Source organism: Platichthys flesus, chromosome 8 (assembly GCF_949316205.1).
Source record: "Platichthys flesus chromosome 8, fPlaFle2.1, whole genome shotgun sequence".
Lineage (NCBI taxonomy): Eukaryota > Metazoa > Chordata > Actinopteri > Pleuronectiformes > Pleuronectidae > Platichthys > Platichthys flesus.
In genome coordinates this window covers 11,475,752-11,494,700 of record NC_084952.1, presented here as the reverse complement: position 1 = coordinate 11,494,700, position 18,949 = coordinate 11,475,752, and the positions used below count along the sequence as shown (strand labels likewise).

General features: G+C 41.9%; 5 protein-coding genes across 14 annotated transcripts in view; all 5 read right to left on the bottom strand.

Annotated features, from left to right (window-relative positions):
- Positions 1 to 18,949, bottom strand: part of LOC133959191 (protocadherin gamma-C5-like) — a 224,321-nt gene that overhangs the window by 152,551 nt on the left and 52,821 nt on the right. The window lies entirely within an intron of this gene.
- On the bottom strand, positions 545 to 4,326 carry LOC133959202 (protocadherin beta-15). The gene has a single exon (XM_062394324.1). It carries the CDS (start codon positions 4,168 to 4,170, stop codon positions 1,702 to 1,704), a length of 2,469 nt encoding a protein of 822 aa, XP_062250308.1. The 5' UTR covers positions 4,171 to 4,326; the 3' UTR covers positions 545 to 1,701.
- On the bottom strand, positions 6,312 to 8,721 carry LOC133959214 (protocadherin gamma-A12-like). Its single transcript, XM_062394335.1, has one exon. It carries the CDS (start codon positions 8,700 to 8,702, stop codon positions 6,312 to 6,314), a length of 2,391 nt encoding a protein of 796 aa, XP_062250319.1. The 5' UTR covers positions 8,703 to 8,721.
- Positions 11,448 to 13,838, bottom strand: LOC133959216 (protocadherin gamma-A12-like). The gene has a single exon (XM_062394336.1). It carries the CDS (start codon positions 13,836 to 13,838, stop codon positions 11,448 to 11,450), a length of 2,391 nt encoding a protein of 796 aa, XP_062250320.1.
- On the bottom strand, positions 15,669 to 18,224 carry LOC133959217 (protocadherin gamma-A12-like). Its single transcript, XM_062394337.1, has one exon. The coding sequence runs from the start codon at positions 18,222 to 18,224 to the stop codon at positions 15,852 to 15,854; it is 2,373 nt and encodes a 790-aa protein (XP_062250321.1). The 3' UTR covers positions 15,669 to 15,851.

Here is an 18,949-nt window from a genome sequence, read left to right as displayed (position 1 = left end):
CTTGTCCGTTGTAAGTTGTAACTTTAATAATTTGATTAGCTACTGTGTTGATGTTTTTTGATTTCTGAACTGCTAGATTGCTTTCAAATAATACATTTTTTACTGAACAATAAACTGAAGAGGACACTTAGTCCATGTTTGCACAATGACAACCTAGAGAGAAATACATTGTTATGTTGTCAATGATTCTTAAAGAGAGAAACAAAAATGAATACCTTTGTTATTCTTTTATTCTTTACATTTGCTAGTTTGACAGTTAGTTGAAAAAGTCTTACGTCATGTCAGTTGAAAAATATATCAAAGCTGAAATCTCAAATTAGCAAACATCTAGAAGTGTTGTTTTGCATTAACTAAGTACAATTATCTACAAAAGGTTAATTTTGGTTTAATTCACCATCATGTTGTAAATTCTTGCTGCTCTAACAAGAAGGAGGGCATGATGCAAATAATAACTTAAAGCTTATTGTGTGAAGGAACTCAACCATATTTAAATTATTCACATTATAAAAAGAGAAACCAATTATCTTAAAGTAGAGGTCTTCAAACTGTCCTTTTTATTGACTGTGTGGCTTACAAGTTTTTGGGGGGTGAATTTGCTTTACCAAGTGTTGTTGTTATGATAACCGTGTGGTTAAGTTTCTGTTACTGAGCTTCACTCATGTCTTTCACAACTTCTGTGCAGCAGGTCATGCTCATGGAGAAGTGTAACACAATCATCTCTTAATGTTTATTTTTCAGAAATATACAGTCTGTTCAAACATTTTTCAAGTCATGACATGTAGTGCAAATGTTAAGCTTTAAATGTCTGTCACAACAAATCATGTGTAACTTTCTGAAAACATAAAAGCAGTTTCCAAAAACTGAATTGAATGTATTCCAGCTGAAAAGAGATTGTTTTTCAAAAACAAGGCAAAGACAAGTTTACCACAGACGAAGCGAACCAACAGCTCAGACTATATATTATATCAACTGTATCAATCTCAGAAGACATATGGGTTAATATAGTCAGAGGACTGCCATGCATTGTAAATGCAAAATATGAGACACATCAACATAAGGTTATTGGTTATATTTATCTTCTTAATGGACATATTTAATATTTATATATTATGAGATTTTATCAGAGAGAAACTCATGCTTATGTTTTTCATTAATACCATACAACCATCTGTTTAGGTTGTTAGGATGTGGCAACAATTCATATAAGCAAATAACAACTGAGAGAAAAATAAACATGGCAACCCAGCAATCGAGAAAAGAGAGTAAAATAGTTCAAACTAGTGTACAATAATATAATTAGGCAGGCATTCAAAACAAACCTGACTGATGTTACACAAGAAGCTGTATATAATTGAACAGCATAATTGCTTTATTAAATCAAACGGCATAGTTTATACTGTTTTCAAAATGTATTTCAGAAGACACAAGGTTAAGATCACCATTTAAACTCATGATCACATTTCAGGCGAAACAGGAATAAGGTAATATACAAATCTCTAAGACCATTACAAAACATTGTGATGCACTTACATCATTTTCATCCAAATACTTGTAGAAAAGTGAACATAACAGTATGGTATTTACTAGTAATTCTATTCAACCTTGATAAAAAATAATGGAATTATAATTAATTTGACAGTCAGAAGGGGCCGGGAATATTTGACCATACTGTATATGTGCTATATATGTTATGGTCGATTCTCACTTGACCACGTAGCAAGGGTGAGGTACACCTGCCCTCACCTTCAGAGTAGCTCTGTCTGCACTAATACGCCTCAGGGTGTTTTTCTGATAGGCTGCGCTTCTTTTCTTCAGTGTGTCAGTGTCAGTGTTTGCGCCAAAACGGAAATCCCCTCGCCACGAGCCAGTGGTCAAGAAGGAATCATAGCGATCATCATTTAGCAGAGTCCCACAATGACTGAAGTCTGTAAAACCAGTGGGGCAGTAGGTTGTGGGGAAGACGGGGAGACTGGCAGTTGTTGAACGGTAAACATGACTCCGCCGGCACAGTTTAAAATAAAACACCCCGAAGATTAAAAGGAGGAAAAGGAAAGAAACGGTTGACAGAGCGATGATCAAATAGAGCGTGAGGTTATAGCTGTCCTGTGATTCATCAGCAAACTCAAAAAGTTCATTTAAAACCGGCAGCCCATCCCCGATTACTATGCTGACTGTAGCAGTGGCGGAGAGAGATTCTGGCCCGTTGTCCGTTACCAAAACAACAACAGTCTGTTTCTGTTCCTCATCCTCCATGAATGGTCGCGCTGTTCTGATTTCACCTGTGTGCAGACCCACCATAAACAGGTTAGGTGTCGTTGCTCTGACTATTTTGTAAGAAAGCCAGGCGTTGTGGCCAGAGTCTGCATCCACAGCTACCACTTTAGTAACCAGGTACCCTCTGGGTGCTTCTATTGGCACCATATCTTCAGCGATGAACCTGTTGGACTGGACAGGATATAGGACCGCTGGTGTATTGTCATTTTGGTCCTTAATGAAAACGTGTATCGTGCAGGTAGCAGAGAGCGGGGGGTCGCCTCCATCCCGAGCGATCACCTTGATTTGGAAGTGAACTGACTGTTCATAATCGAAGAGACGAGACGTGAAGAGCTCCCCCGTGTCTGAGTTGATGGTGAGAAAAGAGGTCACTTCTGAGTTTGTGTCCGTTGAAATTTGGAATAGCACTTTAGCATTAGGTCCATCGTCAGTGTCCTCCGCTTTCACTTTCATGACAAACGTTCCAATTGGTTGGTTTTCCAATATGTTGGCATTGTACTCGCTCTGCATAAAAGTCGGGGGGTTGTCGTTTATATCAATAACCACGATTGTTAGAACTTTTACACTGGATAGTGAGGGGGAGCCTGCATCAGTGGCAGTTATTGTGATGTTATACCCTGGCTGAAGCTCTCTGTCTAGTTTCCCGTCAGTCACTAACATGTAATAGTTTTTCACCTCTGAAACAAATTTAAATGGAACATTGTCTGGGATCGTACATGTGACTTGCCCACTGCTTCCAGTGTCCATGTCATAGATATTAATCAGAGCAACCATGGTACCTGGTTTAGAGTCTTCACCTATGTTTGCAGATGCTGACTTTATTTCTATCACAGGCTCATTGTCATTTACGTCAATGACATCAATTATAAGTTTACAGTGAGAGGCCTGACCACCTCCATCTTTAGCCTGAACATCTAACTCGTGCGTACTAGCCTCCTCATAGTCAATGAGACCAACTACCCGTACTTCTCCAGTCAGGGGATTCATATCAAGAACTCCTGCGACCTTGTCTGAAAGGTGACTGAAAGAGTAGGTTATCTCCCCATAAACCCCTTCATCCAAGTCCGTGGCGTTCAGTGTCAATATGACAGTCCCTACGGCAGAGTTTTCTGGCACAGACGCTTTGTAAACTCGTTGGCTAAAAACTGGGACATTGTCATTGGCATCCAAAACACGGACGTGTATAGAGGCGGTTCCTGATCTCACTGGATTACCCCCGTCAATTCCATTGATTTTCAGTAGATGTTCAGCCTTTGCCTCCCTGTCCAGGGGCTTTTTAAGAACAAGTTCCGGATAGGCATTGCCGTTTATTTGCGTGCTCATTTCCAGTGCAAAATGATCGTTCGGGCTCAGTTTATATTCACGTATTGAGTTGGTGCCCAGATCGGGGTCATGCGCGCTCTCCAATGGAAAGCGCCTCCCCAGGACTGTGGATTCGACTAAATCCAGATTTATGTCTCCAGCAGCAAAAACTGGGCTGTTGTCATTTATATCAGCAATGTCCAGAACTAAGCTGTGTGCTTGGAGGGGAGCCTCCAGTAAGAGCTGATACTGTAGGATGCAGACAGCTGCTTGCGCGCAGAGCTCCTCTCGGTCTATCCGCTGGCTGATCAAAAGATTGCCTGACGCAGTGTCCAGTTCACACAGCTGGCCGGTTCCTTCAGCAACAACCCGGGCGCGACGAGCACCAAGCTCTGTCACTTTCAGCTCCAGATCCCGCGCAACATTCCCGATCACAGAGCCCCGCTGCATCTCCTCTGGAAGGACATAACGGACTTCTCCGAACGAAACACCAAAAAGGAGGCTAAAGAATAAAAAACGCAGCCATCGTTTGAAGTTTTGTGGTGGGTCCATTATTAAACCTGCCTTCAGAAACAAATGTACCGCCGACATCATGTAAATCCTACACGTTTACATCCGAATATGGAGCTGGAAATGCTGCTGTAACACAACGAGTCCCTGCTTCTCAACTGAGTTAATCATGCTCTATTAAGAAAGCTGTCGGCTTGGATCCCTCGCTCTAGTCCCACTTCACCACTGCTCTCTCTCCGTCTCTCTTCTCTCGCTCTCTCTCTCGCTCACTCGCACACACAGACCTCCCTCTCCAATACACACCCACGCAAGCACACACAGCCCGCGGCTCCAGCCCAATATTCAGTTCCACTGACACAGATAAGGTGAGACACGCCATCCAAAGAATGCATGAGTCAGATATTATAGAAGAGCGTCACCAAGAGACTGAGAGGATAATTACAACGGTGGACAATACAGCAATGAGATACGTGTGCATTATATTTATCATCTTGCACCACATGCAACCAAGGCAAGACCAGAACAAATCAGGCTGTGCTAACTTAATATTACAATACAAGCTTAATAACATTGATGCAGAATGGACACAGTAAAAGCAACACCTGAATAATGAAATGCCGTTCTTTACAGACGTTTCCCATGATTGCTTTGTGCTTATTGCTTAATTTCATTTTTACTAGTTTCATTTACCATTTCTCTGACAATGAATTAACTACAATGCTCTAAATCAACTGTAATATATGAATTTGCCTTGCATTGCGGAGAGTATGGTCCAACTGCAACTGTGGATGTGACACTCTCCAGGCAAATCACACCGAGGAAGAGCAATAACTGCTGTATGGCTGTGAAAACCACCTCCCACCAGCAGAGGGCCCGCAACATTATACTTCATTCAAGTATGACGCTACTTCCTGTGTTGCTGAGAAAGATTCACAGTTGATCCAGCTCTAGAGACGTTACAGACTTTCCTCAGTGTCTGGTCTGAGAGTCAGTCTTAAACACAGGGTCATGTCTGCAATCTACAGGGTTGATTTTCTGCCTGCTTGATGTACTACATGGAACTACAAACAAACAACTAACACAACACAATGTTTTGTTTCCCCACAGGCCATTGCCTTACAGCAGTGTATATAATAGTCAAACACATATTGTGCAATAGCATGTTCATGATATCTCCTTATTCACCTGACTGTATATTCTTCAATCAACACTGCACATGCAAAAATAAGCTCTGAATGAAGAGTAGCATATTAAATGTGTAATACTATGAAGCAGTGAATGCAAACTGAAAAGCTCCAGGTCAATGATGAATTGCATCTACATTACAATACAATTTTTCTGGTGTGGGATAAATAAACAAGATAGATATGAGAGCTTGAAAAGGAAAGTTAAATACGAAAGATATTACGGTTTCCAAATGAACTAAAATTAAGGACCAGAGAAAGTACTAGAAAAAGAAGACTCAATTGTGGAAGAGCTCTGAAGATAGATTTTACAGCATCTTGTGTTGAGTTCGGAGTTTCTATTAATGAGGAAGTAATTGTAATCTCCTTTTGATGAATAAGATCTTTTCAGCACCAGGGACTAAATACAGTACTCTCCCTCCCTCTGTTATGAACTGAGGTACCCACGTCTATGTATATGTCTCATGACCTCTACACCAGAACCAATGTCCTTATCACCAACCCTGCCTTTAAGAAACTTAATGTTATCATTAAAAATCCAATGAAATGTTGATTGACAAAAACTCTTCTGTAGCTGTACAAACATTAATGTAACTGTTTCTGTGGACAGTTGTTAAACATCAAGCCAAAAATTTCTCTGAAAAAATTATTTGTTATTTATTTCAAAGGACAAAACACATGAATTACTTCAAATATAGTGAAATTAAGTAAAAAGTCTGCAAATATAGTTCGGGTCTATTAAAGAAACTTAATACACTAGTGAAACATTACACACACAAAAGTGGGATACTGCGCTGTCAAAAAAACTGAATGGAAAAATCTGTGTTTCAGCACCAAGGACAGAGGAACAGAGCGACACACATCAGATTGTGTTTGTGTGTATTTGTATGTGTATGTGCATGGGTGTGTGTCTGTTTGTGTGTGTGTGTCTGTGTGTGTGTGTATGTGAGTGAGTGAGTGAGTGAGAGAGACAGAGAGAGAGAGAGAGAGAGAATACTGAGAACGTTTTACGTTTAACACATCATGGACACATGATATGAATCATGTTCCTACCTCAGGAGAACAATTAAAGTCGTCAAACGCATCAGCAAAGTCAGAAGGACTTTTCCTCAGAGTCTGGTCAGCAGGCAGAGTGTTGTCATTGTAAGATGTCACGAACTTAAAGTCACTGGTTCGAGAACCTGTTGTCAGGTATGCGTCATAATTGTAAGTGCTGCGTAAAGTTCCTGTGCCGTCAACATCTGCGTAATTAGGAGGGAGATAGGCGCTGGGGATGGCGACAGCTCCGTCAAACAGCATTCTGGGCTTTCTCCTGCGACAAAACCTCACACCCAGGATGATGATGATGAAGGTTAGGAAAAAGGTTGAGACAGAGACCAGCGCTATGATCAGGTAAGAGGTCAGTTTTGAATTCTTCTCATCATAAGAAATGTCCTTCAGCTCTGGAACCTCAGCCAAGTTATCAGAAATAAGTAAATACATGGAGCAGGTGGCAGACAGAGAGGGCTGTCCGTTGTCTTTCACTGCCACAATAAGGTTCTGTTTCATGCTGTCAGATTCAGAAATGTCCCGCTGTGTCCTGATCTCTCCACTGTGGAGACCAATAGTGAAAAGTCCCGGATCAGTGGATTTGACTATCTGATAGGACAGCCAGGCGTTCTGTCCGGAGTCCGCGTCCACCGCGATCACTTTGGACACCAGAGAGCCTCCGTGTGCAGCTTTGGGGACCAGCTCGGTCATGAAGGAGTTGCCCTCCGGGGCGGGGTACAGTATCTGAGGAGAGTTGTCGTTCACATCCGATATGAAGACGCTGACGGTCACGTTGCTGCTGAGACGAGGAGAACCGTTGTCTCTGGCCATCACGTGGACTTTAAAGCTCCTGAACTGTTCATAATCAAACGACCTCACAGCGTGGATCACCCCCGTGTCTCCGTTAACTGATAGATAGGAAGACACCGAGGCACCGTTCACCTCACCAGGTAATAGAGAATAAACCACTGTGCCGTTTTGTCTCCAGTCGGGGTCTCGAGCAGTAACGGAACATAACGTGGAGCCAGGTTTGTTATTTTCAGTCACATATGCGCTGTAGGACTGTTCCTCAAACACAGGTGGGTTGTCGTTGATGTCAGCTACAGATAACTGAACAGTTTTAGAGGAGGACAGAGGTGGAGAGCCCTCGTCAGTGGCAGTGATAGTAATGTTGTAATCTGACACTAGTTCACGGTCAAGTTGTCCTGTGGTCACCAGAGAATAATAGTTTTTAATCGAAGGAACTAACTTAAAAGGGACATTTTGCTGAATGGAGCAGCGAACCTGTCTGTTACTCTCAGAGTCTCGGTCCTGCAAGTTAATGATTCCCACCTCTGTACCACGTGGGGTGTCTTCTGGTATGGGGTTGGTCAGTGATTTCAAATTAACAACAGGGGCGTTATCATTCACATCAGTGACAGATATTATCACCTTAGCATAAGATGAAAGCCCTAGCCCATCTCTCGCTTTAACTCGTATCTCAAATGAAGTAGTGCTTTCATAGTCAACAGCACCGATTACTCGAATATCACCCAATTTACGGTCAATACTAAATATTTTCTTTACATATTCAGTAACGTGTCCAAAGTCATAAGTCACATCTCCATTCGCTCCCTCATCTGCATCAGTCGCGCGCACTGTGACCACCACAGTATCTAGAGGAGAGTTTTCACGCAGACTGGCTTTATAGACGGCCTGGCTAAACACTGGGGCGTTATCATTAGCATCCAGCACAGTGACGTGTACGACTACGGTACCTGATCTCTGAGGAGAGCCACCATCTAGAGCTGTAAGGAGCAGATTCATGTCCCCTTGTTTTTCACGATCAAGCTCTTTATCAAGAACAAGCTCCAGTGTGTTTGCACTTGCAGCTAAAATGAAATTATCATTCTTCTTCAAGCTGTATTGTTGAACTGAATTCTGTCCTACATCCGCATCGTGCGCCTCTTCGATCAAAAAACGAGCTCCCTTGACAGCCAACTCATGAATTTCTATAATGATAATTTCTTCGTTAAACTGCGGTGAGTTATCATTAATATCCTGAATGTGGAGACTAATCCGATGGAGCTCGAGCGGATTCTCCAGCACAAGCTCGCGTTTCAGGATGCATGAAGCCTTTTCCCCACAAAGCCCCTCGCGGTCGATCCTGTCGGCAACAACCAGGTCTCCGTTGTTTAGGTTGATGTCACAGTAATGTTCGTCAGTCCCATCGGTGTCAATGCGAGCTCTTCTGATAGACAGCGCACCCGATTGCAGCCCGAGGTCCTTGGCTATATTCCCAATAACCGATCCTCGCTTCATCTCCTCAGGGAACGAATAGCTCATGTCTCCGTATGCGAGGTGCGAAACAAGAAGGAGGAAAAAGACAAAGTGCGGCTGAAACCAGATCATCATCGAATCCATTGTAAACCATACGTTACTGAGTTAAAATTGAAGCGAACAAAGACAGTCCAACCTTCTAACAAGAACCACTGCGGTTGACTGTGTGTATGGAGAGCAGAAGAATGCATGTACACACCGATAGGCTGGGGAATGCAACTCTTTTAAGCTTGGTGTATAGCGCCACCTTGAGCTAAAGTAAAAAAGAATCACTGACAGAAACAAAAGCTACAACTCATCATGAGTTTATCATGTTGGTTATTATTGTTAAAAGTTCTCACTATATATGTGAAATATTTTGTTACTGTTAGGATCCAGCTTATTTTTTGTCATGACTTAATTCCTTTACAGTGTCAACCAAAACACAGCTGGATGTAGCTGATCAATATAAATACTGGTGACAGACAGAAACCCAGTAAATTAACATGAAAATAAACTCAGGGAGAACAGCTGTTATGGATATCATTGTACACCAGAAACCACAAAATAACTGAGATATCTAAAAGGGCAAATCCCTCATTCTCTCAGCAGGACCTAAGATCCTGTTTGAAACCCTGAGTGTGTTTTAATGAGCAAGGTGACTCATCTTCAGCAAAATCACAGCCTGAGAAGAAAATGTGTTATTGGTCTCAGTTTAAGATCAAGTTAGTGCACTTCAGAGTGAAAACACATTGGATAAAATAAACATGATTCACATGACAATACAGTCATACAATCAACGAGTTGTTGACCAAACAAAGTCACTGCAGACCTATCCATGTGGCAGACACCACAATCCAGACTGACAAACTTTTTTTTCTCTCCAAATTTGTATCATCTTTATTTTGTGCTAACTGTGGTCACACCATTAACTAATACAAACCAAACCATCAGGAACAAAACACTGATTAATACGGGACTGGATTCAAATATGAAACACTACATATATAAGTTATGTCATTCATCTTGTCTGTATATAGGTTTTCAGTCAGTCTGTGTATCAATAAAACATAATTTCATGGGCTATATAGTGTGGGACCAGGGTAAAAATGTACATGCATTTATGTTGCAGGCATGGAGAGAGAGGGAGAGGGAGGGAGAGAGAGAGAGAGAGAGAGAGAGAGAGAGAGAGAGAGAGAGACAGACAGACAGACAGACAGACAGACAGACAGACAGACAGACAGACAGACAGACAGACAGACAGACAGACAGACAGACAGACAGACAGACAGACAGACAGACAGACAGACAGACAGACAGACAGACAGACAGACAGACAGAGAGATGGTCCTTAATTATAGGATCTGCACTCAGTCATCATAGCTATTAACCATTGCGATTAACAACCACTAGAAGTTCTACATGCAGGACACCTAAGATAAACAGCAACCAGAATATTTTGAGGAAAATAGGTAGAATCCCTCCTGATGATTAACATGAAACGTGAGCAGTCACATCTTTCAGCAGCCTGATTCCAGCACCACCCAAATTATCACCATTCAAACACCAGTCTCACACAGCTCTACCCATAAAAAAGGGTATCCTGTAAATTAGTTCTTGCTGAGACAAAATGTCCCATCTGACAAGTCTCACACCAACACAGCTTTTCAAACAACATCACTGTAAACTAAATTATAACACATTATAAAAAAACTTATTATAAACTGGGAAAAACTAAAGTATATAACGATATATAACAACTAAGATTATAGTTTACAGAATATATATTTGACTTTCAAAAACAGAAGGCAGAGGTAGGTCATGTCAGCCTCTGTGATCACAGACTAGTAATAAAAAATGACAACATAAAAACAATCATGGCAACCAAAATGAAACAGAAGAGTTGGTCACTTTTCGACAGGTGAGTGTGAGACAGAGATGCATTTCCTCTTGAGCTTTAAATCAGTCATTGAAACAGTTTTTTTTAAGTTGAACCATTTCAATTATGTTATTTCTAATTTCAATGAGCTGAATGACAAATCAAAAACATAAATCTTTCTCAGAGAAGGAGATATGACATATTGATGCCCAATATGCATTAAGATGCCACCAACCTGTGGGACAGTGAATGACCTAGATCCTAGATACACAAGAAAGAGACACTGAGACAGAAACAGAGAGAACATATACATGGCAGCAAGTATGGCCTCAGAGAGAGTATACTCTGCCACAGTAATGATAAGTTTGTACTGTAGACGTACTTTATCAATGAGAGAAAACGTATGGAATGTAACTTGCATGTGCATAATCTGTCAGAGGTCATCACTGAATCTCAGTCACATCCTCTATGGTCCATGCAGCTGATCAGTGGTACAGAGGCTAATGTTACAAATATGTAAGTGATGATTTGAAAATTCAACAGTAAAATATCTTCTCTGAATGTCCCGTCTCGAAATCACTTAAATAGTTGGACAAAATAATGTTATAGTGGATATTTGCATTGGCTATCTATCTGTTATTTCTGAATGATATACTTAAAATTACATCAATTACAGGACAATTAAGTGTAGTCAGAAATATATTTTGGGTCTTCAAAACGCTAGTGAAATTTTTTTTCATTGTGAATTTAATATGAAATATTTCCCCAATCAAGGAAAATGAACTTAGGCTCTGTCAAAAAAAAAAAAAAAGTGAGGGAGTTCAGGGACTAAACAATGCGTTAATAAATCTGTGTTTCCGCACCAAGGACAGAGAAAGAGAGCAGCCACAATCAGCTTGAGTGAATGAGGGAGTGAGTGAGAGAGAGTCAACACTGAAAAGGTTTTACATATCAGGGACACACGATATGAATCATGTTCCTACCTCGGGAGAACCATTTAAGTCCCCAAAGGCATCAGCAAAGTCAGAGGGACTTTTCCTCAGAGTCTGGTCAGCAGGCAGAGTGTTGTCATTGTAAGATGTCACGAACTTAAAGTCACTGGTTCTTGAACCTGTTGTCAGGTAGGCGTCATAATTGTAAGTGCTGCGTAAAGTTCCTGTGCCATCAACATCTGCGTAATTAGGAGGCAGATAAGCACTGGGGATGGCGACAGCTCCGTCAAACAACATTCTGGGCTTTCTCCTGCGACAAAATCTCACACCCAGGATGATGATGATGAAGGTCAGGAAAAAGGTGGAGACAGAGACCAGCGCGATGATCAGGTAAGAGGTCAGTTTTGAATTCTTCTCATCATAAGAAATGTCCTTCAGCTCTGGCACCTCAGCCAAGTTATCAGAAATAAGTAAATACAAGGAACAGGTGGCAGACAGAGAGGGCTGTCCGTTATCTCTCACAGCAACAATAAGGTTCTGTTTCATGCTGTCAGATTCAGAAATGTCCCGCTGTGTCCTGATCTCTCCGCTGTGGAGACCAATAGTGAAAAGTCCCGGATCAGTGGATTTGACTATATGATAGGACAGCCAGGCGTTCTGTCCGGAGTCCGCGTCCACCGCGATCACTTTGGACACCAGAGAGCCTCCGTGTGCAGCTTTGGGGACCAGCTCAGTCATGAAGGAGTTGCCCTCCGGGGAGGGGTACAGTATCTGAGGAGAGTTGTCGTTCACATCCGAAATGAAGACGCTGACGGTCACGTTGCTGCTGAGCGGAGGAGAACCGTTGTCTCTGGCCATCACGTGGACTTTAAAGGTCCTGAACTGTTCATAATCAAACGACCTCACAGCGTGGATCACCCCCGTGTCTCCGTTTACTGAGAGATAGGAGGACACCGAGGCACCATTCACCTCACCAGGTAACAGAGAATAAACCACTGTGCCGTTTTGTCTCCAGTCGGGGTCTCGAGCAGTAACTGAACATAACGTTGAGCCAGGTTTGTTATTTTCAGTCACATATGCGCTGTAGGACTGTTCCTCAAACACAGGTGGGTTGTCGTTGATGTCAGCTACAGATAACTGAACAGTTTTAGAGGAGGACAGAGGTGGAGAGCCCTCGTCAGTGGCAGTGATAGTAATGTTGTAATCTGACACTAGTTCACGGTCAAGTTGTCCTGTGGTCACCAGAGAATAATAGTTTTTAATAGAGGGAACTAACTTAAAAGGGACATTTTGCTGAATGGAGCAGCGAACCTGTCTGTTACTCTCAGAGTCTCGGTCCTGCACGTTAATGATGCCCACCTCTGTACCAAGTGGGCTGTCTTCTGGTATGGGGTTGGTCATTGATTTCAAATTAACAACAGGGGCGTTATCATTGACATCAGTGACAGATATTATCACCTTAGCATAAGATGAAAGTCCTAACCCATCTTTCGCTTTAACGCGTATTTCAAATGAAGTAGTACTTTCATAGTCAACACCACCGATTACTCGAATATCACCCAATTTACGGCCAATACTAAATATCTTCTCCACATCTTCAGTAACGTGTCCAAAGTCATAAGTCACATCTCCATTCGCTCCCTCATCTGCATCAGTCGCGCGCACTGTGACCACCACAGTATCTAGAGGAGAGTTTTCAGGCAGACTGGCTTTATAGACGGCCTGGCTAAACACTGGGGCGTTATCATTAGCATCCAGCACAGTGACGTGTACGACTACGGTGCCTGATCTCTGAGGAGAGCCACCATCTAGAGCTGTAAGGAGCAGATTCATGTCCCCTTGTTTTTCACGATCAAGCTCTTTATCAAGAACAAGCTCGAGTGTGTTTCCACTTGCAGCTAAAATGAAATTATCATTCTTCTTGAGGCTGTATTGTTGAACTGAATTCTGTCCTACATCCGCATCGTGCGCTTCTTCGATCGCAAAACGAGCACCCTTGCCAGCCGACTCTCGTATTTCTATATTGATAATTTCTTCTTTAAACTGCGGTGAGTTATCATTAATATCCTGAATGTGGAGACTAATCCGATGGAGCTCGAGTGGATTCTCCAGGACAAGCTCGTGTTTCAGGATGCACGAAGCCTTTTCGCCACAAAGCCCCTCGCGGTCGATCCTGTCGGCAACAACCAGGTCTCCGTTGTTCAGGTTGATGTCACAATAACGTTCGTCTGTCCCGTCGGTATCAATGCGAGCTCTTCTGATAAACAGCGCACCCATTTGCAGCCCGAGGTCCTTGGCTATATTCCCAATAACCGATCCACGCTTCATCTCCTCAGGGAAGGAATAGCTCATATCTCCGTATGCGAGGTGCGAAACAAGAAGGAGGAAAAAGACGAATCGCGGTTGAAACCAGATCACCTTCGAATCCATTGTAAACCATAAGTTACTGAGTTGAAAATTAAAGCGAAAAAGACAGTCCAATCTCCTAACACGAACAACTGCGGTCGACTCTGCGGATGGAGAGCACCAAATTGCATGTACACGCCAATGGCTGGGGAATGCAACTCTCTTAAGCTTGGTGTATAGCGCCACCGTGAGTTAGACTAGAACAAAAACATTGAGAGAAACAAAAGCTCCGCCTCAATATGAGTTTAGTTTGCTAGTTATTACTGTTATAAAGTCCTTACTATATATGTGTCTTGTTGTATTACTGTTAGGATCCAGTTTATGTTCAGTCATGACTTCATTCCTTCACACTGTCAACCTAAACATAGGTGCTTGCAGGTAATCAATATAAATATTAATATCAATCAAAAACCCAGTCAATTCACATGAAAATAAACTCAGGGAGAACAGCTGTTACGAAAATCACTGCACACCAGAAACAACTAAATATCTGAGTTAACTAAAAGGGCAAATCCTTCATTCCTTCAGGAGGACCCAAGATCACCTTTTTGAAACCCTGAGTGTGTTTTAATAATCAAGGTGACTCATCTTCATTAAAATCACAGCCTGAGAAAAAAATATGTTATTGGTCTCAGCTTAATATCAAGTTTGGAACTTCACAGTGAGAACACACTGGATAAAATACACATGATTCACATGATAAGGAATATAAGTCACATATACACAGCGGGTCGTTGAGCAAGCACAGTCTCTGTACACCTATCCATGTGAGAGACACCACAGTCCAGACTGACACTTTTTTTTCCTCTACAAATTTGTATCATCTTTATTTTGCATTAACTTTGGTCAAACTATTCACTAATAAGAATAAAACCATCAGGAACAAAACACTGATTAACACGCAATATTGGACTAAATTAAAATGTGAAACACTGCATATGTATGTTATATCATTCATCATGACTATATATAGGTTTTCATTCAATCAGTATATCAATAAAACATACTTCCATAGGCTTAAGTGTAAGACCAGGGTAAAAATGTATATGAATTTATGTTGCAGGCACAGAGAGGGAGGGAGAAAGGAGACAGAGGAGGGAGAGAGAGAGAGTAGTAATTATAAGATCAGCACTCAGTCATATTAACCATTGAGATAAACAAACAGCAGAAGTTCTACACGAAGGACACATAAGAAAAACACACCAACCAACATATTTTGAGCAAAAATAGGGAGATTCCTTCCTGATGATTGACATCAAAAGTGAGCACTCACATCTTTCAGCAGCTTAGATTTACTCCCCAACTATAAACCATTCAAATGCCAATCTATCCAAGGTGTGGACAGAAAAAAAAGACTCTGATATGGTAGTTCTTGCTGAGACCAACTGTCCACTCTGACCGGTGTCAGACCAACACGTCTTTTCAAACAGCAATCACTGTAAACTAAAATATAACACACCATAAAGAAACCTATTATAAACTAGAAAAAACTGTTTTATTTAAGTGATTATTTGATAATCCAACGGTCAAATATCTGTCATTGTCCCATTGCAACTTAATTAAATTTTTGAACCAAATAATGTCATAGTGGGTATTTGGTTTCAATACCTATCCGTTACTTCAAAGGTCAAAATACTGATGAGAATTATTTCTTAATAATTGACTAAAAATTACATAAGAAACACGACAATTAAGTAAAAAGTCAACAAATATATAACGCTGAAAAACACAAGTAAAAAACATTTCAACAGCAAACTAAATATTGCATATTTCACAATCCAGGAAATAGAGCTTAGGCTCTGTCAAAAAAGTATAGAAGCAATGGATCAAGAGGTCTAAACAATGAATCAGGGAATCAGTTTTTCAGCACCAAGGACAGAGGAAGAGAGCAGCAACAGTCAGATAGTGAGTGAGTGAGTGAGTGAGTGAGTGAGTGAGTGAGTGAGTGATCGAGTGAGTGAGTGAGTAACAGAGAAAGAGAGAGAGAGAATACTAAACATGTTTTACGTTTAACACATCACGGACACATGATAAGAATCATGTTCCTACCTCAGGAGAATCATTTAAGTCCCCAAACGCATCAGCAAAGTCAGACGGACTTTTCCTCAGAGTCTGGTCAGCAGGCAGAGTGTTGTCATTGTAAGATGTCACGAATTTAAAGTCACTGGTTCGAGAACCTGTTGTCAGGTAGGCGTCATAGTTATAAGTGCTGCGTAAAGTTCCTGTGCCATCAACATCTGCGTAATTAGGAGGGAGATAAGCGCTGGGGATGGCGACAGCTCCGTCAAACAACATTCTGGGCTTTCTCCTGCGACAAAACCTCACACCCAGGATGATGATGATGAAGGTCAGGAAAAAGGTGGAGACAGAGACCAGCGCTATGATCAGATAAGAGGTCAGTTTTGAATTCTTCTCATCATAAGAAATATCCTTCAGCTCTGGCACCTCAGCCAAGTTATCAGAAATAAGTAAATACATGGAACAGGTGGCAGACAGAGAGGGCTGTCCGTTATCTTTCACCGCCACAATAAGGTTCTGTTTCATGCTGTCAGATTCAGAAATGTCCCGCTGTGTCCTGATCTCTCCACTGTGGAGACCAATAGTGAAAAGTCCCGGATCAGTGGATTTGACTACATGATAGGACAGCCAGGCGTTCTGTCCAGAGTCCGCGTCCACCGCGATCACTTTGGACACCAGAGAGCCTCCGTGTACAGCTTTGGGGACCAGCTCGGTCATGAAGGAGTTGCCCTCCGGGGAGGGGTACAGTATCTGAGGAGAGTTGTCGTTCACATCCGATATGAAGACGCTGACGGTCACGTTGCTGCTGAGCGGAGGAGAACCGTTGTCTCTGGCCATCACGTGGACTTTAAAGCTCCTGAACTGTTCATAATCAAACGACCTCACAGCGTGGATCACCCCCGTGTCTCCGTTAACTGACAGATAGGAGGACACCTGGGCACCGTTCATCTCACCAGGTAACAGAGAATAAACCACTGTGCCGTTTTGTCTCCAGTCGGGGTCTCGAGCAGTAACGGAACATAACGTTGAGCCAGGTTTGTTATTTTCAGTCACATATGCGCTGTAGGACTGTTCCTCAAACACAGGTGGGTTGTCGTTGATGTCAGCTACAGATAACTGAACAGTTTTAGAGGAGGACAGAGGTGGAGAGCCCTCGTCAGTGGCAGAGATTGTAATGTTGTAATCTGACACTAGTTCACGGTCCAGTTCCCCTGTGGTCACCAGAGAATAATAGTTTTTAATAGAGGGAACTAATTTAAAAGGGACATTTTGCTGAATGGAGCAGCGAACCTTTTGGTTACTATCGGAATCTGCATCCTGCACGTTAATGATGCCCACTTCTGAACCAGGTGACACGTTCTCAGGTACTGCATTTATCAAGGATTTCATAAAGATTACAGGGACGTTGTCATTCACATCGGTTACATCAATATTTACTTTTGTGTAAGACGATAATCCTAAACCATCCTTTGCTTTAATGCGCAGATCAAATGATGTATCAGTTTCATAGTCAATTGCACCATTTACTGTTATTTTGCCATTTTTGCGATCAATACTAAAAACCTTCTTCACATCTTCAGTAACGTGTCCAAAGTCATAAGTCACATCTCCATTCACTCCCTCATCTGCATCAGTTGCCCTCACTGTGACCACCACAGTATCCAGAGGAGAGTTTTCAGGCAGACTGGCTTTATAAAGGGCCTGGCTAAAAACTGGGGCGTTATCATTAGCATCCAGCACAGTGACGTGTACGACTACGGTACCTGATCTCTGAGGAGAGCCACCATCTAGAGCTGTAAGGAGCAGATTCATGTCCCCTTGTTTTTCACGATCAAGCTCTTTATCAAGAACAAGCTCGAGTGTGTTTCCACTGGCAGCCAAAATGAAATTATCATTCTTCTTCAAGCTGTATTGTTGAACTGAATTTTGACCTACGTCTGCATCGTGCGCCTCCTCTATCAGAAAGCGAGCTCCATTGTCAGCCGACTCATGAATTTCAATATTGATAATTTCTTCATTAAACTGCGGTGAGTTATCATTAATATCCTGAACGTGTAGACTGAATGGATGCAGCTCCAGAGGATTCTCCAGAACGAGATCGCGCTTTATGACACACGACAGTTTTTCTCCACAAAGCTCCTCTCGGTCGATCCTGTCGGAAATAATCAAGTCCCCAGTAGCGAGATTGATGTCACAATATCGTTTGCGATTTCCTGCGGCGTCAACACGAGCATTTCTAAAAGACAGTTTGTTCACGTCCAGGTTGAGATCCTTCGCTATATTCCCAATATGCGATCCGCGCTTCAGCTCCTCTTGCAGCGAGTAGCTCACGTCCCCGTTCACGGCTTGCCAGAGCAGGAGCAACACAAAGCACCTCATCTTGGGCCCCATCATGGAAATGCGTTTGCTACAGAAAACCACAACCGTCTGATTCAGACTCCAACAATGGTTGAATATTAGAGAAAGAATTAAATCCACAACAGTTCACCGTCAGGCTCCTGCCGATGCTTCCTTAGACTAGAAGCAACCACAAATCTGCCCCTTTATTGGTCTGTACAACAGAGGGTGGACACGTTTCATGTAGATTAGTGAAGAGCGACACCATGAGTGGGTATGAAGCAATGACACACTGCATACACGTATACGAATAGTACAAGCAATAACACTATTAGGAATAAAAATGGTATAGCCTAATGTTAAAAACAGATTAAATCAATTCCTGTAGAATTCAATTCATTATTTTAAGACAAAATAAACTATGTATCTAAATAAATGGTAATTCATATAATTGTAAATGAGACGTACAAATAAATGTGGCACATTAAAGCTATTTTAGAAAGGAATGTAAAAAGCCAATATTGTAGATTTTGAAAAGCCCAGTCTCCAAAATATTTGTCATGCAGACAGTGTTTACTGTCTCTGACAGACTAAAATCTTGATAGATACACAGGAAGACGACATAAAATAAAGCAGATTGTTGCGATCCATCATAGTAAACTAAAAGAGAGATATAAACAGAGAGAAGTCATTACCAATCAAACAATTTTCAGGAAAGAAATGCTCCATGAGACAATACCGAACAGAAATGTATTAGGCCCCTGGGAAAGAAACAGAGA

Bases quoted from the DNA above. Each gene is read 5' to 3' on its own strand.
- LOC133959202 (XM_062394324.1), bottom strand. From the start codon at position 4,170: ATGATGTCGGCGGTACATTTGTTTCTGAAGGCAGGTTTAATAATGGAC.
- LOC133959214 (XM_062394335.1), bottom strand. From the start codon at position 8,702: ATGGATTCGATGATGATCTGGTTTCAGCCGCACTTTGTCTTTTTCCTC.
- LOC133959216 (XM_062394336.1), bottom strand. From the start codon at position 13,838: ATGGATTCGAAGGTGATCTGGTTTCAACCGCGATTCGTCTTTTTCCTC.
- LOC133959217 (XM_062394337.1), bottom strand. From the start codon at position 18,224: ATGGGGCCCAAGATGAGGTGCTTTGTGTTGCTCCTGCTCTGGCAAGCC.